General features: G+C 40.5%; 1 protein-coding gene and 1 non-coding gene across 2 annotated transcripts; both read right to left on the reverse strand.

Annotated features, from left to right (window-relative positions):
- Positions 1-16,410: 16,410 nt before the first annotated feature.
- LOC141608033 (uncharacterized) lies at positions 16,411-20,542 on the reverse strand. Its single transcript, XM_074427383.1, has 4 exons — positions 20,092-20,542; positions 19,372-19,646; positions 16,697-19,143; positions 16,411-16,606 (listed from the first exon to the last, which is right to left on the reverse strand). Exons 1-4 carry the CDS (start codon positions 20,540-20,542, stop codon positions 16,411-16,413), a joined length of 3,369 nt encoding a protein of 1,122 aa, XP_074283484.1.
- A 5,121-nt stretch (positions 20,543-25,663) lies between these two features.
- On the reverse strand, positions 25,664-25,770 carry LOC141610225 (small nucleolar RNA R71). The gene has a single exon (XR_012528121.1). It is a non-coding gene; the product is annotated as a small nucleolar RNA R71 (small nucleolar RNA).
- Positions 25,771-26,655: the final 885 nt, after the last annotated feature.

Here is a 26,655-nt window from a genome sequence, read left to right on the forward strand (position 1 = left end):
TCGTCCCAACAAATCGGACTCCTACACCTCCTCCCATATAAAGCCTCAAATGGTGCCATGCAATTACTGGTGTGATAGCTGTTGTTGTAGGAAAACTCAATCAAATCTAACCTCTGTTCCCAGCTACCACCAAAATCCATAACACAAGCTCGCAACATATCCTCTAGAGTCTTGATGGTCCTCTCCGTCTGGCTATCTGTCGCAGGATGAAATGTTGTACTCTACTTTAAGGTAGTTCCCATAGACTCCTACAACTCTTTCCAAAACCGTGAGATGAATCTCGAATCTCTATCAGACACTATGTCCTTAGGCACCCCATGCAGTCGAACCACGTTTTTCTGATAAGCCATAGCTAACTGTGTCTTAGTCCATGTGTCTTTCATTGGCACAAAATGAGCTGACTTGGTCAGACGATCCACTATAACCCATAATAAAATCCATAGAAATAGACTCCCACTTCCACTCAGGTACCTCAAGAGGTTGAATCTTACCTTGTGGTCATCGTTGCTCTCCTTTCACTCTCTGACACGTCAAACAACGAGCCACGAACTCAGTTGTTTCTTTCTTCATCCCAGGCCACCAGAAAGTCTTCTTCAAATCTCTGTATAGCTTGTCACCGCCTGGATGTACCGAGTATGGCGTGCAATGAGCCTCTGTCATGATTATCTTTTTTAACTCCTCATCATTAGGGATACACCACCTCCCATCAAATCTCACACTACCATCTGTATGAATAGAGAATCTAGACCCTATCCCTTTCTCTACTCCAGCTCTCCACTCCTCAATCTTGGGATCCAACGCATGTTTACTGCGAATGTCATCATAAAGGTCTGGCTCCACTGTCAAATCCCTCATAGCATCCCCTTTCTGGATCATATGTATCCCGAACTTCCCCACCTCATCTCTCAATCTTATCAAAGACACAGCCGTGCAAAGAGAATGCACACTCTTCCTGCTCAAAGCATCTACAACCACATTAGCTTTCCCTTCATGGTATATAATATCCATGTCATAATCCCCAATCAACTCCATCCACCTCCTCTGTCTCATATTCAACTCCTTTTAAGTGAAGATGCACTTGAGACTCTTGTGATATGAAAATACCTTAAAGGTCTCCCCATATAGATAATGTCTCCAAATCTTAAGAGCAAACACAACTGCACCCAACTCTAGATCATGTGTAGGGTAGTTCTCCTCATAAGGCTTCAATTACCTAGAAGCATAGGCAATCACTTTCCCATTCTGCATCAACACACAACCCAACCCATTCTTTGAAGCATCCGTATACACCTCAAAGTTCTCACTCCCTTCAGGCAATGCTAAGATTGGAGTTGTGGCCAAACGTTCCTTTAATGTCTGGAACGCCGTCTCACAACTTTCATCCCAACGAAACCTTTTCTCTTTCCTCATCAAGGTTGTCATAGGTCTAGCTATCTTGGAGAAATCCTTAATGAACCGTCGATAATACCCTGCTAAACCCAAGAAACTCCTGATCTCTGCCATATTCTTTGGTGCTTCCCACTTGGTAACTGCTTCAATCTTTGCAGGATCCACAGCTACCCCTTTCTTTGAAATCACATGCCCCAGAAAAGCAACCTCCTCTAACCAGAACTCACACTTGGACAACTTTGCATACAATTGATGTTCTCTCAAGGTCTGCAACACAATCCTCAAATGCTCCTCATGCTTCTCTTTAGCCTTAGAAAAGACTAAGATATCATCTATAAAGACCACCACAAACCGATCCAAGAACTGACTGAAGACCTGATTCATCAAATCCATAAACACGGCAGGTGCATTAGATAACCCAAACGGCATCACCACATACTCATAATGACCATACCTCGATGTAAAAGCTGTCTTTGGTATGTCTTCTTCCCTAATCTTCACCTGATGGTAACCCGACCTCAAATCAATCTTAGAAAAGACTGCTGCACCGCTCAACTGATCAAACAAATCATCTATCCTTGGCAAAGGATACTTGTTCTTTACTGTCACTCTATTCAGCTCCTTATAGTCGATGCACAACCTCAAGCTCCCATCTTTTTTTTTTCACAAACAAAACTGGTGCTCCCCACGGTGATACACTAGGTCTAATGTATCCCTTCTCAATTAGATCATCCAACTGCTTTCTTAACTCCTCCAACTCCTTATGACCCATACGGTACAGTGCCTTAGAGATTGGCCCCGTCCCCGGTTTCAATTCAACATTGAAATCTATCTCCCTCTTCGGTGGTAACCCCGGAATCTCCTCTGGAAAGACATCTGGAAACTCTCCCACCACTGGTATCTGCTAAACTGTCGGACTCTCCACTCTATGATCCCTCACATGGCATAAGATCAGCGGGCACCCCTTCCACAGATAGGACTTCAAGGTCACTGCTGCAATCAACTTAACTTTGGGTTTGACAACAAACCCACGATAAGACACACTAATCCCCTTAGGACCTCTCAAAGAAACCCTCTTTTGATGGCAATCTATCTTAGCCTTGTACTTTCCCAACCAATCCATCCTAACTATCATCTCAAAACCGTCTAAAGGAAACTCTAACAAGTCTAGAGGTAGATCAACTTGTCCAACTAAAATGGAAACACCTCTATACAACCGCCCACAAGATACAGACTCCCCCGAAGGTATAAAAACTTCCTCTCTTACAGACTCATATTCACTCAAACCCAACCGTTTAACATGACTCGATGATACAAACCACTGTGACGCTGTCGAATCAAACAAAACAAAGGTATAAACTCCATTAACAAGAAATATACCGGTGATAACGTGAGCATCATCCTCAGCTGCTTTCTTCTCCATCATAAACAGCTTGCCACTGGTCTTTTGCCCACCTCCCTGGACAGTACTAGCTGAGGTAGTCGGTTTGGTAGCCGACCCCTGGTTGTTGTTGGTGTTCGTAGTCGGTCTCTGATAAGAATTACCGCCATTGCGGTTAGCCGCACCGTTGTTGCTCTGACCTCTCCTGTTGTTCCATGACCCAGCCGGCCTGTTACTAGCATAACTCTGTGTAGGACCCTGTGAGAAACTCCCCTACGACGGTCTTTGAAAACCCCTACTCACCGCACTGGTGCACTCATGTCTCTTGTGGCCCACACCGCCACAGTTATAACAGGTCATACCCCAACTACTACCACCACTACCACGACCACGCCCGTATGAAGCCCCGGCACTAAACCCCGAGCCCGATGAATATGCTCTCACCTGATTGTGGCCACCCTTCTTGTAGCTGGACTGGCCACCACCCTCGCTCTCAGCTTTCCTCTTCTCAGCACCCCTCTCCTTGGTCATATCCACTAACCTCTGAACCCTCCCAGCACGCTCATAGGCCTCCTTCACATCTGTAAGAACTCCCACCGGTAACTTCTCCATAATCTTGGGGGTCAACCCCTTCTTAAATCTCAATGCCAAGTTCTCTTCACTCAGCCCCATGTCCTCAGCATACCTGGATTTCTCATTAAACTTGCGGTAGTACTCAGCTACCGTCATCTCAGACGTCATCTTAAAATCATCAAATTCTTCCCTTAACTTACTACGCACGTGCTCTGTCACAAATTCACGCCTCATCGCCTTCCTGAACTCATCCCAAGGTATCGCAGGTAGCCCCTACTTCATATACATCTCCCGAGCACTCACCTTAACCTTATCCTACCACTCACCGGCCGCTTCCCTCAAGTAGAACGCAGCTTGTTCCACTTTCAACTCCTCCGGGCAATGAACTAACTCGAGGATATTCTCCATCTCTCTGTGCCAATTATCCAGCAGAATTGGCGCCCCTGTCCCCTTATACTTCTTAGGGTTGAACCTAGCTATGTGAATGCTAATTTTGGAGTGATCAACATCCTTATCCTTTCCCACTCTTTTCAAAGCATCAGTGAGAGCATCCTGGTGCTCCAACATCTTTACTATATCATCAACGGTCATACTCTCTGCTCTACATACAAAGCATTCCTCTTTGGCGGCATCTTGTAACTATATAAGAGAAAGGTAAACATAAACACTCATTCCATATCTCAAAACACGCATGCAACCTGTATAGGACCTACTCGATCGAGCCCCTCGACCTACTCGATCGAGTTGAGGTCACTCGATCGAGTTGCCCCACCTACTCGATCGAGTGCCTCGACTCTAGAACCTGATCAGAAAACTCCCAAAAAATCACTCGAATGAGCTGACTGCCCACTCGATCGAGTGCCACCACCTACTCGATCGAGCGCCCAAAAACTTGCTTCTGCCCAGAAAACGTAAAACTATCTACTCGATCGATTCAAACCCACTCGATCGAGCCTCTCACCTACTCGATCGAGTGCCCCCAATCGATCGAGTCATGCTGACTCGCATATATTACCCGCATATTCATCTTACTTTCCCAACTATCTATACTACCAGCATAACAACAACGACAACATATATATATATATATATATATATATATATATATGTATATATATATATATATATATGTATATATATATATATGTATATATATATATATGTATATATATATGTATATATATATATATATATATATATATATATATATATATATATATATATATATATATATAATATATATATATATATATATATATATATATATATATATATATATATATGTATATATATATATATATATATATATATATATATATGTATATATATATATATATATATATATACACATATATATATATATATATATATATATATATATATATATATATATATATATATACATATATATATATATATATATATATATATATATATATATATACATATATATATATATATATATGTATATATATATATATATATATATATATATACGCAACTCTTTATATACTCAACAAAACAACTTTACTTCCATATTTCTAACATACCACATTATAAATCAAACATCATGCCTTCAATCATCCAACATACAAATCACATAATCATCACCTTTTATTCCATACCTCATATCCTCCACATTCATGCATCCACCGATTCACACCACATGTTATTATATAGATATGTAAACAAGAAAATAACACATAACGATCCCGACACGTTCCCCATGCGACCGGTTCAAAATTGTAGGGCGAGTTCGCGACTTTAGGACGTCTCCCAAGCCTTTGCATTCGCTTCTACAACTTCTACCCTGGGTTCATTTTAGTTTGACTCACTATGTTCATTAGGTTCATTGTTTACAGGTTTCAAGATCGTCTCTCTGATACCACTTTGTGACACCCCCATACTCCAAGTGCCTTACCAGGACCACTTAAGGCATAGAAACGTCACCATCTCGGTTACCCGAGGCAATGATAATCATTAAGACAATAACGAAACATACTTAAAAGTAAATAAGGTTTAAAGTGATTACATGTCAACTCCAAAACTGTTAAACTGAAATACAAGGTTCTCAAAACGGTCTACTAATAAACTGTCAAAACTATAAAACATCGTCTGACACAGCGGAAGACTCTTCTAACTGCCGCGTGATGACTCATCCCAGCTATCCCATACTCGTCATATCATACCTGGTCAATAACTGTTCACCATCCCCGAATGGATCACCACAGTTTTTAAAACAATTAACGGGGTCAGTACTAGTTACATAAAATAATGCCACAACGGAACAAATGCCAAAAACAACTCAACAATACAACAAATTCCCCAGTCTCCATAATCAATCTCCTCACAACTGACTACACACTAAAGTGTATAGTCCTGCCAGAGTACCCATCTCAACAAGTACTTTACACCGCCAGTGTGGGACCGCAGCCGTACCCACTAAATCCCCGCTCATCACCACTGAGCGATAAACCCAAGTTTCCTTAATGTGCATATCCCCTCTGTGGCGGGTTCCATAGAGGGAGAATCAAGGGCGTGAAGCCACTCCCGCAAGTGACTCCACTCAGCCAGGGACGCGCCCCAAATATCACAGACAGTTATACAACCACAATTATATTACACTATCAACAACCACCAAATTAGAATGCATTGCCAATACGATAAACAACAACAGCAGTAATCACCAACCACACTATTTTGGTAAAAAACTGTCAAAACACGATATTCTATCTCGTTAGGGGTTAAAGTGACCTACTCTTTTTAGCCTCGTATCGGGGAGTTAAATTATATGTGACTTATGACGAAATAATGATGTAAATAATGTAAAGGGAAAAATAAAGGAAATAATGACGCAAGAGATTTTGGTGACGCGGAAAACCCGATGTGGGAAACAACCGCGGGGGGAGTCGGTATCCCGCCAATAGTCCACTATATGATAATCTAGATACAATATACAAAGAGTTCAAATCTGGAGACGGATGACTGGTCCATCGTGTAAACGGGACGGACAATATACAAATTGGACGCCCTTGGCTATTCGTAGGATCGTACTGTAAGTACGTTAATTATAAATTGGTGGGCATGTCATAATGATTAGGTAATCATTATCCCATGATGGCGTAGGGAATATTTTACTTTTCTTATGATATGCAGAGGATGGTTGTTTTGTACGTAGTTCTCGGCATAGGTAGTATACGCCGTCTTATGTATGTATGAATATGGATCCCTTCTCTTCTCTTGTCTCCTTGTATTTATAGTGAATAAACTCTAGTGGGTTTATTAGGGTTCCCCACTTAATTTCCTTGTTCCTCAAGGTAGAGTTTGGTATCAATTTGGACTTTCCTTATTCTGAATTTGGTAACAACTTGGACTTCCTTATCTCACTCGTGGTCTTATCGATATCTCAGTCCAAGCCGAGTTCTTATTCCTTCGGTCTGTGGGCCCGACTCCTCTGTGGGATTTATCTGTATGCATCCCTTTATATACAAGGATTATAACGAATTTTATGAAGATGATCACTAGTCATAAAATAAAATTACATAAACAAAAGTAAAGGATTAAGAGATAACCTTCGGTCCTAGCAAATACGGCCTATGAACAATATCGCAATGATATTCTCCTATCAGTTGCACCCAAGATGATATGAGATATGCCCTTTTATTATGCTAGAAATCGATCCAAATTTTCTGTAAAATTTAGGTTATTTTTGTGTTATCTGATGAGAGGAGAGATTAGGTTAAAAGAGAATTAGGGTTAGAAAATGATCTCCCTTTCTCCTCTTATGGAAACCGAAAATGGGAGTGAATAAGGGAGATATTATCTTCCCTAATTCGGCCCATATAACCGAAATAAAGAGTATATTTTCCTTATTTTCGGTTATTCCAAAAATGTTTAAAATGTGTTAAATTGTCATCTAGTGAGGATCGAACCCATGACCTCTTGGTTTGCGTACCCTCACTATTACCACTATGACACATTCATCTTGTTGATATTAAATATAACCGATTACATTTAATTACGAATTAACAGATTAATTAGTCCAAGCTAACATTAAATACATTTAATTAAATATAACTTATTATATTCAATTAACGAATTGACAGTTAATTCGTCTCAACTAATATTATTTAATCTTCATTAAATAATTGTCTCATCAACACATTGACTAACTGTTTAGTCATATTAGGCATCAATGTGATTATATTTCTATAACCACATCTCTCAAACACATCCTATAGGTGTGACCTTTAGGGACCAGTTGATCACCGCCATCTGTATGATAATAACGTCAAACTTTCTAGCAAGCCAACCGTTATTAGGTAATCGTTAATCAACTGATTAAAATACGAAGTATACCCTTGTGAACCTGTAAGAGATTTACAAATGTTATCACACTAATTTGTGGAGGACACAAGCTCCAACAAACTCCCACTTGTCCTCACAAGTGTATGTGCGATAACCGATTCTCATATCCTAAAATTTCTCCCACTCAATGTAAAACAATTTGCAAATCCGTATTCACAAAGTTCGTATTTTACAAGCGATCATTATCAAGAGCGGTTTCCCCGACTAGAGAGTAACTTAACTGATAAACGAATCAACATTCGAGCATGGCCATGCATTTCAGTTACAACTCCTCGAGTGGCTTTGAGAAATAACTATACCTGATAAGGGTTGGATATTTTCCTCAACTCGAATCCTGCAGATGTAAGCACAGTATGAAATGACCCAAAAAAAATCTACTTAGCCTCCGATTCTGGGGTGGTGTGAGAAAGAAACCAAAGTCACCCAAAAACTGCCTTAATCTCAAGAGACAATCGATAGTCAAAAGAATCGACTCTAGGAACACAATGGATGTCCTATCCACGACCTAGCACCGAATGTTTTTAAACATTTAGGACTCCATTACGTTGTCAGTTGTCCTACGAGGTATCGTTATAATCTCGCATCTGTGATCGATCAGTCAACCGTTTGACTTATGGCTCGTTGAACCCACCATCAATCGACTGCACAATATAATAGCCGGAGTTATCAGCTCACATTGGCGATTACGGACCAAAACAAATATAATGTAATTCAGTTCACTTTGTGGCGTTCAATGTTGTCAGTACAATCCACATGAAAAACAAAATATTATAATAAAACGATGAAGTTATAAATAGTATATGAAAAAGATAATGTATCAAATCCATAATCAAGTACTACAACTCAGGAACGCGTTTAATTCCCATGGAATTAACGTGCCCTACATGCTTATCATAATTCAACGGTTTAGTTAGAGGATCCGCGATGTTATCATCCGTCGCAATCTTGTCTATCACTATCTCCTCTTGCTCCACGTAATCACGGATCGGGAGTTTTCCGATGTACATGTCTAGATTTGTTGCTAGACTTTGGCTCCTTAGCTGGAAGATGGCACCTCTATTGTCACAATAGATGGTGATCGGGTCATTCGAACTAGGAACTATCGTAAGTCCTTGTAAGAATTGACGCATCCATATCGCTTCCTTTGCTTTGCCTCCGAGCGGCATAGTACTCGGATTCAGTAGTAGAATCTGCTACAACACTCTGTTTGGAACTCTTCCAGGTGACCGCAGACCATTAAGAGTGAAGCGAACCCGAACGAGATTTTGAGTCATCTCGATCCGTTTGGAAGCTAGCATCTGCGTAGAATTGATTGCGCGTAGCTTAGTATCGCCTCCATAAGTCAATACCCAATCCTTAGTCCTCCGTAGGTACTTGAGGATGTTTTTAACAGCTATCCAGTGTGTTTCACCTGGAGTCTTTTGGTACCGACTCGTCATACTCAATGCATATGCCACGTCTGGACGTGTTCATATCATGGCATACATGATCGATCCTATTGCAGATGCATAAGGAACACGACTCATGCGCTCAATCCCTCAGCAAAGGCGTCGTGGGTGATCGAGACTTGCTCAACCGCATCCCAGTCGTCATTGGAAGGTTCCCCTTCTTGGAGTTGGCCATGCTGAACTTCTCAAGAATCTTATCCAAATAAGACTCCTGACTAAGTGATAACGTCCGTCGTGATCTATCTCGGTAGATACGGATTCCCAAAATGCGCTGTGCCTCACCCAGATCTTTCATCTGGAAATGGTTCTTCAACCATTCTTTAACCGAAGATAGGAGAGGAATGTCATTCCCAATCAGGAGTATGTCATCGACATATAATATCAAGAATACAATCTTGCTCCCACTCGACTTGATATATAAGCGTGGTTCTTCGACCGATCGAGTGAAACCATACTCTTTTATCACCAGGCCGAAACGATGATTCCAACTCCGAGAAGCTTGCTTAAGTCCATAAATGTAACGCTTAAGCTTGCATACTTTCTTAGGATGTTCAGGATCTATGAAACCTTCGGGTTGCACCATGTACAACTCTTCCTCCAAATAACCGTTTAAGAAGGCGGTTTTCACATCCATTTGCCAAATTTCATAATCATGAAATGCGGCAATCGCTAAGATTATCCGAATGGATTGTAGCATGACTACAGGTGCAAAAATCTCATCATAATGTAATCCGTGCACTTGAGTGAAACCTTTTGCCACTAGTCGTGCCTTATAGGTATCTGGTTGCGCGTCTACAGAACGCTTTATTTTGTAAAGCCATTTGCACTGTAGAGGTTTTACCTTATTAGGTAAATCAACTAGATCCCATACGTCATTCTCATACATGGAGTCCATCTCGGATTGCATGGCTTCGAGCCATAGCTTTGAGTCAGAACAGGCCATAGCACCTTTATAGGTAGCGGGTTCATTACTCTCTAGGAGTAAAACGTCATTCTCCTCGACCATACCAATGTATTTGTCCAGAGGATGAGAGACTCTACCCGACCTCCTAGGTTCCTCAGGAATATTAACCGTATTATCAGTTGGAGGAACAACTTCCTCCATCCGTTCCTCGGTTGTTGGTTCTGGAATCTCCGACAGCTCGAAGGTTCTATTACTCGTCTTGTTCTCAAGAAATTCTTTCTCTAAGAACGTCGCACTAACCGCAACAAAAACTCGATGTTCGGTAGGCAAATAGAAGTAATGACCAAATGTTCTTTTTGGATAACCTATAAAGTATGTCTTGACCGATCGCGGGCCGAGCTTATCCTCGTGTCTCCACTTGACATAAGCCTCGCAGCCCCAAACCCGAATAAAGGACAAGTTAGGGACCGTTCCCTTCCACATTTCATATGGAGTCTTGTCGACAGCTTTAGACGGACTTCGGTTAAGTATAAGAGCAAAATGACAAAAGAGCATAACCCCATAATGAATCAGGCACTACGGTGTGACTCATCATGGATCGAACCATATCAAGTAAGGTTCGATTTCTCCGTTCGGACACACCATTCAATTGAGGTGTTCTAGGTGGAGTTAACTGCAAAACGATTCCACAGTCTTTCAGGTGTTGATCAAACTCATTTGAAAGATATTCGCCACCCCGATCTGAACGGAGTGCTTTAACCTTTCTACCCAGTTGGTTCTGTGCCTGTTACGGTATTCCTTGAATTTCTCAAAGGACTCACTTTTATGCTTCATTAAGTAGACATATCCGTATCTACTTAAATCGTCCGTGAAAGTGATAAAATATCTATAGCCATCTCTAGCGGTAATTGACATAGGTCCACATACGTCCGTATGTATGAGTCCTAATAGGTCACTAGCGCGCATTCCAACACCTTTGAAGGAAATTCGAGTCATCTTGCCAATGAGACATGATTCACACGTGCCATATGTAAAAAAATCGAATGCGGGAATAGTCCCATTATCGACGAGTTTCTTCACGCGTTTCTCATTTATGTGTCCAACCTTTATTTTCTTATTATTCACGTGTAATACTTCCGTGTTTTGGTCTAAGATGTAAATTCCATTCATGGAAACTGCTTTGCCATAAATCATTTCATTGAAAGAGAAAATACAGCTATTATCCTTTATTGAAAATGCAAAACCGTCTTTAGCAAGTACGGAAACAGAAATAATGTTCTTAGACAAACTGGGTACATAGTAACAGTTATTTAAAAATAACTCAAAACCACTAGGGAGTTGGATTACATATGTTTCCTTCGAGACAAAGCAGAAAGAACTCGTGCTCCATTCCCGACTCGCAGGTCCACATCACCTTTTTCGAGAGGTATGATGTTCTCTAGGCCCTGCAAATGATTACACAGATGAGAACCACAACCAGTATCAAGTACCCAAGTTCCGAAACTTGCATGATTAATCTCAATCATATGAATATAAGATGACATACCAACAGGAACAGCGCGGCCCACTTTGATGTCCTCACGGTAGACGGGACAGTTCCTCCTCCAATGTCCAGTCTTGTGACAGTGGTGGCACTCTATGTCACCTCCCTTGCTCTTTGCCTTGCCCTGTGAGCCACTAGTCTCACCAGGCGCACTCTTACCGTTTCCTGGCTATTTAAACTTTGGCTTACCTACATCTAGGTCGCCATGAGCCTTGCCCTTACCTTTACCTTTGTTTGAAATCATGAGAACATCCTGCTTCATGCTCCCACTCAATTTCATATCCTTCTCGGTCTGTACGAGAAGGGAGTGTAGCTCATGAGGACTCTTTTTCAAGTCATTCATGTAGTAGTTTGCCCTGAAAAGGGAAAAACCATCGTGAAGAGAATGAAGCATACGGTCAATGACAATGCTCTCACTGATTTTACAATTCAGTGCCTCCAGCTTCTCGACATTCTCAATAATGTGAAGAATGTGTGGGCTAACCGGTTGGCCCTTCTGGAGTTTCGCATCAAAGAAGCGACAGGTATGCTCATATGTAACGATTCTCGGTGCTTTTGAGAACTCGTTAGTGAGCGTGGTGAAAATCTTGTTTGCACCTTGGGCAATGAAGCGTCTCTGCAAATTGGTTTCCATTGCAAAGATGAGTACGTTCTTTATCGCACCCGCTTCCATAACGAAGTCACTATAAGCGAGTGACTCGTTGACTCTTGCATTGGGGCCTGGGTTGACCGGTATTGGCTCAGTTAAGTACTTGAGCTTACCGTCAGCAATGGCAGCATTTCGTAGTGCCGCTTCTCAGTCCGCAAAGTTGGACCCGTCGTTTTTTTAGGACGTGTGAACCGATTCATCTGGTCCATAAAAATTTTAAGCCAGGACGCGCGATCAAGTGTGGCACTAGGCATTGGGATTGCGTTATTTCCAGCCATTTAGTTGTAACAAGATTATCAAAATATACGTGTTCTACACTCATGAGAAGAAGAATAAAAATAATAAGCATGTGCATCGTTTATATTTTTAAGTCTAATGAACTACTGTCATAACGCGAAGACTCAAAACATTTATACAATTGACCTCCCTCAAGAATTAAATAAATGATCCCAAGACTCAATTATCTGTAAATTGATAAGCTAACCTTTTAGCTAATTCTACCGTTAGAATTCTTGGTCGATAAATTTCTGTAAATTCTATCTTTAGTCCATCATAATCACGAGGAACTCTTCGAACTATGATATTGAGGTAAACTAAGTCAATACAACTACTTACCCAACGTAGAAGGGGTCATATTATGCCTACCGACGAAGAAGGGATTCATAGTTGTTTGCCCTTATAAAGACTAATCTCAATTTCCGTTTTAGAGGAAGATCCCATCAACTTTATTTTAATTAATTTTAAGTGAACTAATATCTAGCATGCGAGAATGAATAAACTAAGGTGATGGCGTAATAAGACTGTGACATCTGTATGTCCATGAAAACTAACATACAACCTATATGAGTCAATTTTCATGCATTTTAGTAGTAGGTGGTTTGGTTTTAGGCGGAATATGATGCATAAACTATCATGTGAATGAAAAGCAATAAGAATGAAAACGTAAAAACAATAAAAGTCCTAGTGTGGCCTATCCTATCAAAATGAACAATAAATACAAGTTTGGAATCCATCCTTGGACCCGAGAAGCTTGTCTTGATGTTCCATCTTGATCCATGTAGCGGGAGTGAGCTCCAATCTCCATCTTTAGTCTTCTTTTGAAAAATACAATAAATAAAATTTACATAATAAACCTATTTATTACATTCTAATTTCAAAACCCAAAAACTAAAGAAAAAGGAGATTCGAGATCTCATAATTACATAAAAATCATGTTTCCTTCATTACGAAAACATAATTTGACTAAGGCCACACTAAGTATTACAAATTACAACTGATTGCAAAAATACGTAAATTAAATTCATTCAATCGATTCATTCAACAAAATTAAAATAAAATGCATCAACTAAAATAAATTAAACATACATGACACAATTCCTTAATTATGTTGATTAATTTATCCAAACCACCTATTTAAATTAACAAATTAAGTGACAATTCCTCAATTAATCACATTAATTTCAAACTTAATTCATATTAAACTTGTAATATGAATTTAATCCATCAAAATTTTAAACTGCTTTAAAATAATATGGTATCTTTAAATTGTGAACCGTTTCACAATAACTAATTGGCCAAAACAAACAAGTTTTTTTTTTTATTTTTTTTTATTTTCAGTCACGGCAAAATAAAAAAAAAATTTTTTTTTTTAATTCCCAGCTGCTCACGGCTGGAATAAAAAAACAGCCCAAAATTTTTCCCAATTCGGCAATTTGGCAAAAAACGAAAGGAAAAAAAAACTTTTCTAATTATTTTTTTTTTTTTCCGACATTTCATAAAAAAAACAAACACAAAAAACAGAATTTTTTTTTTCTTTTGAGCTCACGGCAAACCCTAAAAAAAATAAGCCGTCTTTTTTTTTCTTTTGCGGCAAAAAGCCCTAATACAAAAATTCGATGAAGAAAATGTTTACAGTTGCTATTAGAACATGATTTATCAAATGAATTAATGAACATGATTAATCGTATATGCTAAAACTATATAGCAAAAACAAGTTCTTGTATCATCGACATGACGATTCTATTTGCATTTTAACTTAATCTTCATTAAATCAAAATCTACCAATTCTTCATATGATAATTTTAACTGATTAAAACAGTGATATGAAAAATGAAATTGGAAATAAATCATCAAGCAAAAGAAAAAACGAAAAAAAAAACAGGCCGAAAAAAAAATTACCTCTCGGCAAAAAAAATTTTTAGCCGAAATTTTTTTTTTCTTATTTTTCGAAATTCCTCATATTGTTTACATACAATTTTATGAAAATCATCAAAATTAAAATTCGTGGCCTTGGCTCTGATACCACTTGTGGGATTTATCTGTATGCATCCCTTTATATACAAGGATTATAACGAATTTTATGAAGATGATCACTAGTCATAAAATAAAATTACATAAACAAAAGTAAAGGATTAAGAGATAACCTTCGGTCCTAGCAAATACGGCCTATGAACAATATCGCAATGATATTCTCCTATCAGTTGCACCCAAGATGATATGAGATATGCCCTTTGATTATGCTAGAAATCGATCCAAATTTTCTGTAAAATTTAGGTTATTTTTGTGTTTTCTGATGAGAGGAAAGATTAGGTTAAAAGAGAATTAGGGTTAGAAAATGATCTCCCTTTCTCCTCTTATGGAAACCGAAAATGGGAGTGAATAAGGGAGATATTATCTTCCCTAATTCGGCCCATATCACCGAAATAAGGAGTATATTTTCCTTATTTTCGGTTATTCCAAAAATGTTTAAAATGTGTTAAATTGTCATCTAGTGAGGATCGAACCCATGACCTCTTGGTTTGCATACCCTCACTATTACCACTATGACACATTCATCTTGTTGATATTAAATATAACCGATTACATTTAATTACGAATTAACAGATTAATTCGTCCAAGCTAACATTACATACATTTAATTAAATATAACTTATTATATTCAATTTACGAATTGACAGTTAATTGGTCTCAACTAATATTATTTAATCTTCATTAAATAATTGTCTCATCAACACATTGACTAACTGTTTAGTCATATTAGGCATCAATGTGATTATATTTCTTTAACCACATCTATCAAACACACCTATAGGTGTGACCTTTAGGGACCAGTTGATCACCGCCATCTGTATGATAATAACGTCAAACTTTCTAGCAAGCCAACCGTTATTAGGTAATCGTTAATCAACTGATTAAAATACGAAGTATACCCTTGTGAACCTGTAAGAGATTTACAAATGTTATCACACTAATTTGTGGAGGACACAAGCTCCAACATCCCCCATATATGATATGGGTCCATTTTCTTAATTAGTTACCCACTCGTCTCGTGTAGAGGTGGCAAATAATGACACGACACGAAAACACGACACGAACCCGACACGAAATTAACGGGTTTGGGTTGAGACTTAATGACCCATTTATGTAAGTGGGTCGACACGAACACGACACGATATTTAATTGGGTTGGGTTAGGGTTGACATCTCTAAACACGAACCCGACATGAATGACCTGTTTACTAAATTAATCCTAATTTTTCTTGATACTCCATCACATAAATATACTTAAACTTTCAAAATATGGACGTGACACGAAAACACGACACGAACCCGACACGAAATTAACGGGTTAGGGTTCAGGCCTTATGACCCATTTATGTAAGTGGGTCGACACGAACACGACACGAGATTTAATTGGGTCGGGTTTGGGTTGGAGGGATTGTGACCCGTTTACATGTGACACGAACACGAACCCGACACGACCCGATCTGTTTGCCAGGTCTAGTCTCGTGCCACGTGGCTTAGGCCAAATAGTGAATTTTGGCCCAAACAGTTTGCCCCCAATTTCGCTTCTCAGCTTCGTTGAGGAGGGAAATTGACTTTTCAAATTCTGCCTGCTATTGTCATTCTGCTACTGGAACAAACAGTTGCCACGCTTCTGGATTCGACCGCTGAGACTTTCTAGAACAAGATGCTACCATCCTGCTGGAAGATGACACTGGAACTCTGCCAGAAAAAGATGCTAGAACTCTGCTAGGATAGACTGCAGACTTTCTGCTGGAGGAGACTACTAAAACTGTACTGGAGCAGACTGCTGAAACTGTACTGGAGCAGACTGCTGAAACTCTGCTGGAACAGGCTGACATGCTGGAACAGACTATTGAAACTCTGCTATGATATACTGCAAAACTTCTGCTGGAGCGGGCTGCTGAAACTGTGCTGGAGAAAGTTGTTGCCAGCCCGCTAGGTATGACTCCTGGTAGATATATTTGAGATAATTGTGCATCCGTGTTCTGTACCCATAATTCTGGTGCCCTAATCTACTTGTTTCTGCTGAACCATACTCCGTTATTCTGGCAGACCAATTTCTTTTTTTTTTGGTAAAATGTAAGAATATATTAATAAAAGGATATCATAGTACAAAGGTCATATATGATAATTACAAGAGATTCATGCTATCTAGCCATTCAAGATCATCATGTTTCAAATGTTGCATATCCCTACTCCTGATCCTAGCTTTCACCTCCTGCTCTATCACTTTACTAAGCATTTCAGGCCTGAGAATAGTCATTTCCACCCTACTCTTGTTCCTTTCCTGCCAAACCTGATAAATCAGACACATAAGCACAGCAAAATACACCCTTTTCTGGACCTTGGTACCAGTTTTATGCAAACACCAATCCAGCAGATTAGTTGTGGGAAAGGCTCCCCCAATAATCTGATTCAAAGACTGGATAACTCTCCTGCTATAAATACAGGCAAAAAAGAGATGGTCTTGAGATTCAGTGTCTTGCCCACACAGAAGACAGTGAGCATCACTGGCAACCCCATATTGCAAAAGCTTGTTCTTAGTCTGCAGAGCATCATGAGCCCATAACCATCCCATAAAACTATTCTTAGGGATGTTCCATGGATTCCAAACCACATTCATCCAACAAACTTGAGGCCTGAACCCTCTCAGCCACCTATAGCAGCCAGCAGGAGAGTATCCGTCTGGTTGATCATGCCATCTGCCAGTTGAATAGCCTGCTGTAAGCTCCTGTTTGACCCTGCATATGCGCCTCCAAACCCAGCTGGAATTGGTAGTAGGCTCATAATCAGACCAAGCCCTTCCTTTGAGATAATTACATTCCACCCAGTGAACCCAGACAGTGTCCCTTCCCTCATAGACCCAGTCCACAAGCCTCCCTACCAGAGCTTTATTCCACATCACCATTTCCTTAAGACCTAGACCCCCTTCCTCTTTAGGCCTGCACACTTTGTCCCAAGCCACCAAAGGAGCTCTCCTATAATCAGTGCCCCCATCCCATAGGAAGTTCCTGCAAGTAGCTTCCACTCTTTGGATTATCCCTTTGGGAAGAATAAATAAAGAAGCCCAGTAAGAACAAAGACTCTTTAACACAGCCTGTACCAAGATCAGTCTTCCTGTATATGAGAATTTCCTAGCCCCAAAGCTATGGATTTTAGAGAAAATTTTTTCTACCAAACAGTCACAATCTCTCTTTTGCAATCTAGTAGTTTGGATAGGCAAGCCTAAATATCTGAAAGGCAGCTTCCCTTCCTTGAACCCAGAAACACTTAAAATCTCCTGCTTGAGTTGATCAGACACCCCACAGAAGTAAGCATTGGATTTTGATGCACTTACTTTTAAACTAGTAGCTTTTGAGAAAGTAGAGTAGGACCTCAATAATAGCATCATTGACTCTGCATCCCCTCTACTGAACATAAGGACATCATCAGCAAACATCAGATTAGTGAGCCCTAATTTTTTGCACATTGGATGAAAACCAAACTCATATCTAGAAGCTGCATATTTGAGGGTTCTGGTCAAGTATTCCATACACAGAGTAAAAATGAGGGGTGAAAGAGGGTCTCCCTGCCTCAGACCCCTCTTCCTTGGAAAGAAACCAAACATTTCACCATTCAAAGAAATAGAAAAGGAAGCTATAGTAATGCATTGCATTACCATATTCCTAAATCTCAAGGGAAAGTTCAGCATGATCAGCAACTTGTCCACAAACTCCCACTCTACAGTGTCATAATCTTTCTGTAGATCAATTTTAAACATACACGTGGGAGAGGAAGAAGGTCTTTCATATAGTCTAATCAGATCCTGATATATCAGAATGTTCTCTTGAATGCTTCTGTGTTGGATAAAAGCTCCCTGATTTTGATCCACTATATGAGGGAGGACATCAGCCAGTCTAGCACATAAAATCTTCGACATTACCTTATAAATTACATTGCAGTAAGCAATGGGACGATATTGCATAACATTCTGAGGTCTATCACATTTAGGTACCATGGTAAGATTAGTTGCATTTATTTGCTTCAAAATGTTACCATGTTGGAAGAAATCTAGAACAGCTGTGATAACATCCTTGCCTATCTCTCCCCAAGCATCTTTGAAAAACCTGCTATTATACCCATCTGGTCCCGGGGATTTGACATCAGGGATACTAAAACGAGTGTCCTTGACCTCTTCACCAGTGACAGGTCTGAGTAGGAGGGCAGTATGAGCTTCAGAACACCTAGGGCCTTGATCAATAATCTTCCTGTGAATTCTTTGATCCCTTTGTTTCGTGCCTAAGAGATGCTTATAATACTCCAGAAAAGCATTTTGTACCAGTCCAGGAGTATCACACATGTTGCAATCCATGTCCTCTATCATAATCACTATATTCTTATTCCTTCTCTGCTTGATTGTGTTATAAAAATAAGCACTGTTAGAGTCACCATCCTTAATCCAGACACTCTTTGCCTTTTGATAAAGGAAGCTGTCTCTAGCCAAGCTCTTAATTTTAAGCTCCTGGGAAGCCTCATACTCCTGCTGTTGTAACTGCTGATTACCAGGATCCACGCCCAGTTGCTTTTGTAGACCCTCAACCTCCTATTGCAGTTTGGCAGTTGCCTTCTCAATATCACTAAAAGCATCCCTATTCAGCTGAAGCAGTCCTGCCTTAAGTCTCTTCAGATTTGTGGTCAGTTTATAGAGAGGAGTGCCCTCTATGCTCATGTCCCAAATATTCTTAATAGTACTGAGAAAATCCTTAGAGCTGCCCCACATATTCAGATATTTAAAGCTTCTTTTACCCTGCACACTATTAGTACTTCTTACCAGACATGGAGAATGATCAAATAATCCTTCTGGCAAGAAATGAGCATATTTATCAGGGTATATATCACACCAATCTTTGTTAACCATAAACCTATCTATCCTGCTATAAATTCTCTCCTCAGGCCTCTGCTTATTATTCCAGGTGTATAATGATCCAGTAGCAGCAATATCCACCACCTCACAGTCTTCTACACACCTCCTAAAAGGCTCCATTTCTGTAGCAGCAGAAGCACCCCCATATCTATCATTAGCAGCCAAAACACAGTTGAAATCACCTGCTATGGCCCATGGCCCTTGAACCTAGCCAGCAAGCTTCCTCAGATGATCCCACAGGGGAGCTCTCTCTTGGATGCCATTAAAAGCATAGACCATAGTTAAGTAGCATATGCCTTTGTCTAGCAGGGATTCAATCTTCATGTGGATAAACTGGGCATTGTATTCAATAAAATGCACTCTAAACATCTTTGGTTTCCATAAGATCCATATACGACCCCCACGATGATATCCATTATTTGTAGATATACACCACCCATTATTGAAACTGTTAACAGCTTTTGAAAAAAGATTATTCTTAATTTTTGTTTCCAAAAGACCAAATAATCCTATGCCTTTATTCTGTAAATAATAATTGATACTTTTCTGTTTCCCTACTCTATTCATACCCCTAATGTTCCAAAACCCTATACTATCCATGTGAATGTGTAGGGGAGAAATCATTACCATTTGCACCAGACTGTTTTCTTGAGGGTGGAGAAGATAAAACCTCCTTATACGAATGTGCTCCAAATTCCTCCTTACTATACCCACCTGTCTCTTCTCTCCTCCTAGTCAATATAGTTAATCTCTTGACTGGGGGAGTGTTATTTTGAATACTTCTAACTGGAGCCCTACCTGCTGGTTGAGCCACCTGGACTGTTGTAGCAGGAGTTCCCTGTACCAGTTCCTCAGATGCTTTCTTAGCAATAGGCCTCCAAACTTTACTGGTAATCACTGTATCCTTCTTCTTTTTCTCTCCACGTTTACAATGTTTCCCTTCATGACCCATCCCATGGCAAATGCTGCAAGTAACAGGCCTCCACTCATACTTTACCTCCACTTTAACCACATCTCCTTTCTCATCTTTGAATGAAACATCTACTAGGAGGTGTTGGTCCACCATCATCTCCACCATCACTCTTGCAAACCCCAACCTCGTCCTCTCATCCGTTGCTTGATCACTTTTGACATAATTACCTACCAAACTAGATATCTTTGGCAGGCTCTTACCCCAGAACTAAATTGGCAAGTTATGCAATCGTATCCAAGCTGGAACAGACTTTACATCCGCTTTTGATAATTCCAAATCCTTTGTCCATTCTTTGACTATCATTGTCTTGTTATCAAATAGGTAGTGCCCTGATGATAGAACTTTCTCCTTCATCTCCATAAATTTAAATCTGACCAGAAAAACACCATTTGGCAGGAACGAAATTTTATCGATGTTAAACTTTGTCCAAATGCGCCTGATAAAGCCTTTCACCACCTCCCATGGTGGATTAGCCCCCAGGATGAAGCACATAACCGCCTGATTCCACTACTCAATCTCTTCCTTCACATCTTCTGGTTGAATTTGGAGCATCTCATCACACTCTGTTTTTGCATCATCTTCCACCCGTGTCTCTGTTTCCTGCGTTTCAGTCACTATGGTTTCCTCCTCTTCATGAACAGAGTCATCGTCCTCATGCAAAGATTCATCCTCACTTGCCGTTTCAACAACCAATTCAGGGATTCCAACAACTTCATTGATATTTTTCATCTTGCCTCCCTCATCAACATCAGGGCCATTATGAATCTCAGTAGGGTTTTCCTCCTTGCTTAATTCCGTTTCAGAGTCATTACACGACGTCTCAGTTTGCTGTGCAGGGATGCTCCGTCCTCGTAGAGACATCTCCCGCTGTCGTTGAAGGTTATATTTCCTTGCCATAGGCGCGCAATCTAGGTCAAACTTCGCTTTCTCTCTCTACGCAGTCATAATCTTTCTCTCTCTAGGGTTGAGATCCTTTATTTTTATTAATTCGGCAGACCAATTTCTGTCAGTCCTTAATTCTGCTAATCTGCAACCTGATGTTCTGAAGATGTCGACCTGTAGATTTCTACTAGCATACTACGCAAGCAAGCGGATTTCAGGCGGATTTCTGCTGAAGGATGCTCAACTCAACTTAGTGGTCGCCAGGATTCTGACGATGGACGCTGGGTTCCTGAAGGCGGACACTGTTGGTTGCCGTTGGGAACCAGATGGCAGACGCTAGGATCCAGATGGCTGACATTAGGATCCCGTCGGGCCGATCTTCCGGAGACCGATGGTCGATGTTGGGAACCAGACGGCTGACGCTGGGAGCCGACGGTGACTACTGGGACTAGATGGTGACCAGGCAATACCGATGCTGGGAACCGTACGATCGATGCTGGGAACTGGATGGTCAACTGGGACCGGGACGGTGACGACCAGCGGGATGATGTTGGAACCAGACGATCGACGCTGGAGCGACGGTGACTCGGGACTGACGGGCCCACCACGCGATCGATGCTGGAACCCGACGATCGATGCGGGAACCGGGGATGGTCGACTGGGACCGGACGATCGACCAGCGGCCGATCTTTGGTAACCAGACGACTGACGTTGGGAGCCAGACGGCTGACTCTGGGGACCAGACGGCTGACCAGGCGGCTGATGCTGGGAACCTGCTTGCGGATGCCAGGGAGAATATGCCTGACACTAGGGACCAGGTGGCGATGATCTTTGGGATCTTCTTTGGCGATCTTTGGGAGCGATGGTCGACACGGGAATCTTGGCGACAACCGCTCGGGAGAAATAGTTTCCACCTGCCCTTACCATTATGTTATCTGGTCACCAAGGCTAAGTCTGGTAGTTGGCACAAGTTTATTGTGAACTTGTCATGTAAGTGATACCTGCAAAATATTAGTAATGCAATGCATGTGCATGCGAGGACCCCTCTAATGTATGATAGGGGCTATAGTATGATGTGAATGCAATGTCAATCATGCCTATATGTTTTGTCTTTGTCTGCGGGGACAAGACATGTTTTGAAGGATGATAAATATACCTGCCCCTGGCCAGGGGGTAGGAGTAAGTGTAAGGTTATTGTAGGACGTACCTTAGGTAAGTTTATCGTCGTTCTAGGACCGTTGAAATGTTCTGGGAAGTTGACTTTGCAAGGTGCAATTCCTGGTAAGTGTTTTCAAATACATTGCTTGTCGTGTCTACCCAAGGAGCAGATTTAGACTGGAGGTGGCCGTTTCAACCCAAGGGGCTGATTTAGACCTAGCTAGCTGTCGTGTCAACCCAAGGGGATAATTTAGACATATGTCGCATTCTGGATAGAGGTGGCCGTGTCAACCTGAGAGGTTGATTTAGACCCGTCGTGTCAACCTGAGAAGGTTGATTTAGACTTAGCTAGCTGTCGTGTCAGCCCAATGGCTGATTTAGACATATGCCGCATTTGACTACTTAACCTTGTTCATGACGCAAGGTGTGTTCATCATGTTTAAAGCCAACAGGGGCGTATCTTAGGCAAGTTTATCGTCATTCTAGGACCAGTGGAACGTTGCAGGATCCTAGTTGTTCAGAAATCCCTGCGCTCCTTATGCCTGTCTAGGTGGTTGTACACCTTCAAGGGCTTGTATGCCTGTTTAAGTGGTTGTACACCTTCAAGGGCTTGTATGCCTGTTTAGGTGGCTGTACACCTTCAAGGGCTTGTTTTTGCATGCATGCTGGGGCCCTATGCCTATCTAGGTGTGATGTGACCATAATTAGAGCATATTTAGTCCCCGAATTAGCCTTGTTCCCATGCTTTTTAGTGCATATTTGGGTCATTTATTGTCTTTAGTTCTTTGTTTTGCATATTCTTTGAGGTTTTGATCCCTTGGTAGGAAAGGAGTGCAAACCTTGCATTTTCATGGCAAAATGACACTAAATTGATTGAATTCAATGACCAAGCATCAAAGAGATACAAGATTAGAAGGCCTTTGTACATACTATAGTAGATGGGCAATGATGAGAAAAGATCCTTGCATCCCCGAGGAAATCCCCAAGGATCTTATGAAGAAAAAGGAAGAAAAGAAGAAGAAACGAGACTGCCCAGCAATCCGTGCGGATTGTTCAGAAGACGCCCGTCCACCACTCCATAATCCATGCGTCTTCACACCAAGACGCCCGGGCAAAAGCTCCAGAAGACGCCCGTCTTCACCCCAAGACGCCAGGGCAGAGACCACCAAATCCGCCCGTCCCGTGCTAAAGACGCCCGGATTCCTAGGCAGACCCATTTCGTCTTCTTCAAGCTTCAAGGAAGGATGCACATCTTTTTCTAGAGACCGGAGTCTCCCTAGAGACCGGAGTCTTTCCAAAAAGACCGGCGTTTCCTCAACAAGGGACTTAATCGTCATTTAAGCCCTTAGTTAACCCTAATTCATACACCTAATCCCCACTATAAATACCCCATTAGTCTAATTAGAAGAGCATGTTCTTCTTAGCAATCTTTAGTGTAGTTAATATCAATCAAATCTCTCTTTAATCTTGTAATCAACATTTAATCAAGTTTTAATACAAGTTTTATTTCCTTAATCTCTCTCTTGTTCATCCTTTATTTTGGGTAATTGAAGATTATTTGGGTTATTATTGGGAGATTGACAACCTTCCAATCAAGCATCAAGTACTTATTTTATTCTTTGCTTTATTATTGGAATCATTAGTAGGTATAATTCTCTTAATCCCTCTTTAATTATTGCTAATCATTTTCATTTATTCATCATGTTTCACTTTGTTGGTATGATTGACAACCTTACTAGCATGTTCAACATGATAATGAGTGAGTAGTTACTTAGGTAGGGTTAATGGGTAATTAGGGGAAACAAACATGGGGAATGATTCATGCTTAAATTAATATGCTTTCATAGTTTATTTGCTTGCTTGTTGTGATCTCAACTTATGCACATGTTATGTTTGATGAAATGTGAGCCTATGAATCCTTGCATTTTTTACCCATCACCTATCTTTTCAATGAGACTTGTAAGACATAAACCAACTCGAGTCTCATTAGACCATGCATATTGTTGAGTAGGGAAGATTAAGTTGACTTGTAGGTGTTGTACAATCTAATCGATTCGGCTCCGGGACCCACACTTTCCTAGGATTGTAAGATATAAACCAACTCGATCCATCACAACAATAATTGCTTGCTTATAACTTGAGATTATGTTTGTATGATCAATTCCCATGAATCCCCTATGACCCCATGACACCCTAGTGCTTTTTATCAATTGTTTACAACCCTTTTAAATCATCTTGCTTGTTTACTTTCATTGTTATTTAGTTTAGTGACCTTCTACATCAACCCCAATTGTGACACCCCTTAAGACACCACTAGTTGCAATAGAAATCTCATCTCAATTCCCGTCCCTTGGGATCCGTCCTTTACTTGCCTCTTTACTAATTGTAGAGTTATTTGTGAAGTTATAAATTGTGTTTTGGTCTAGGTGCTCCTAACGACAAGTAACCGAAAGATTTAGTCCGACCAAAAATGGCGCCGTTGCCGGGGACGGTGTTAACTTGATTTAGATTTTCTTACATTGTTATTAGTTGTGTCTTTCTCTGCCTTGGGGAAGTAAAATTCCTCAAGGTTTGTTCTAATTGTTTTCGAGTTGTTTGATATTTTGCATGTGTAGAAGGTCACAAGGTGACTTGTTACCTTTTGATCACGAAATTGAAAGAACTTTGACAACCAATAGAAGACTTGCTAGGAGAACTTTGAGAGGTATTGGTGAGGTTGTAGATATTCAACCAAATACTATTGAGTTCATCAACCCTTTTGCAAGAGAAGGTGAGGAGAACCCAACACAAAATCCAACACAAAATGAACCCATAATGCCTAAGTTTTCATCACATTCCGTACCCACCGAGGAGAACCTACCCAATGGTACTCCCACACCACAACATCTAACCGGAAATTTTATTGCCAAATCCGCATTTATCCAATTAGTCGAAAGAAGCCAATTTGGGGGGATGCCTAGTGAAGACCCTCACTCTCATATGGAGACCTTTTGTGACTATTGTGATGCGATTTCTCAAACCGGTGTAACTCAAGACCAAATTCGATGGGTCTTATTTCTTTTTTCTCTAATTGGCACCGCGAAACAATGGTTGAAAGGCCTTGATAAGGCTACTCTCGGAATTGATTCTTGGAAGAAGTTGGCTCTAGCTTTCTACAAAAAGTTCTATCCACCGGAAAAGACTAACATGCTAAGAGCTCAAATTACGGGCTTAAAGCAAAGGGATGAAGAATCTTTGTATGAAGCTTGGGAGCGATTCAAAGGAATTTGTCGCTCATGTCCTCACCATGGACTTAGCGAGTGGTTCTTGGTACAAAAATTTTGGAACGGTCTTTATGAAGATTCAAGGAACATTCTCAACATGGGATCAAATGGAATGTTCACCGAAGTTGATGACAATCAAACTTGGAACAAAATTGAGGAAATGGCGGTCCATAACTCACAATATAGTAGACCTCGCAAGGCTACTAGAGGAGAAAAGCATGAAGTAGACTCCATTACTCAATTGGGTGCTCAACTTAGTGCTCACATTGATACCATCAATTTGAAGTTTGAAAAAGCTATGGCTAGACTTGAAGAAGCCTCAAAATCACCAAAGCATCATGTTAATGCCATGACGGCATCTTCATCAATCCCAAGTGGGATATGCGAGAATTGTGGAACTTTGGGACATGACCAAAGTGAATGTAGGGGACCAAATGAACAAGTGAATGCTTTCCAAGCATACAAGAGTAGTACCCCTTATTCCAACTATTACAATGAAAACACCAAATTCCATCCAAATCTCTCATACAAAAGCCAAAATGTTCAAAACCCTCAACCAACATACACCCCACCTCCCATGAGAAACCAAAATCAAAGACCCTTTTACAACCAAAACCAAGGTTACCAAAATCAAACTCCATACAATCAACAAAATGACCAAGGTTTTGATGTTCAAAAAGCGGTACTTCAAATGCAAAAGAATCAATAAGAGTTTTTCACTCAAATGCAAAAGGATAGTCAAGCAAAGGAAATCACCATCAACAACATCCTAGCTCACACCAAAATGTTGGAAACCCAATTGACTCAACTAACATCTTCAAGCTCACAAAGACAAAAGGGGCAATTACCACCTCAAAGTAATCCCCCAAGACATGAAACGGTTAGTGCCATTCACTTGAGAAGTGGTACAAGGTA

This window comes from Silene latifolia, chromosome 10 (assembly GCF_048544455.1).
Source record: "Silene latifolia isolate original U9 population chromosome 10, ASM4854445v1, whole genome shotgun sequence".
NCBI classification, from domain to species: domain Eukaryota; kingdom Viridiplantae; phylum Streptophyta; class Magnoliopsida; order Caryophyllales; family Caryophyllaceae; genus Silene; species Silene latifolia.

Coding starts and splice junctions, on each gene's coding strand:
- LOC141608033 (XM_074427383.1), bottom strand. CDS start 20,542: ATGGTGGAGATGATGGTGGACCAACACCTCCTAGTAGATGTTTCATTC. Junction 19,647..20,091: donor AAAACAGTCTGGTGCAAATG/GTAATGATTTCT, acceptor GGGCCATAGCAG/GTGATTTCAACTGTGTTTTG. Junction 16,607..16,696: donor CTAGATAGCATGAATCTCTT/GTAATTATCATA, acceptor TTGGTCTGCCAG/AATAACGGAGTATGGTTCAG.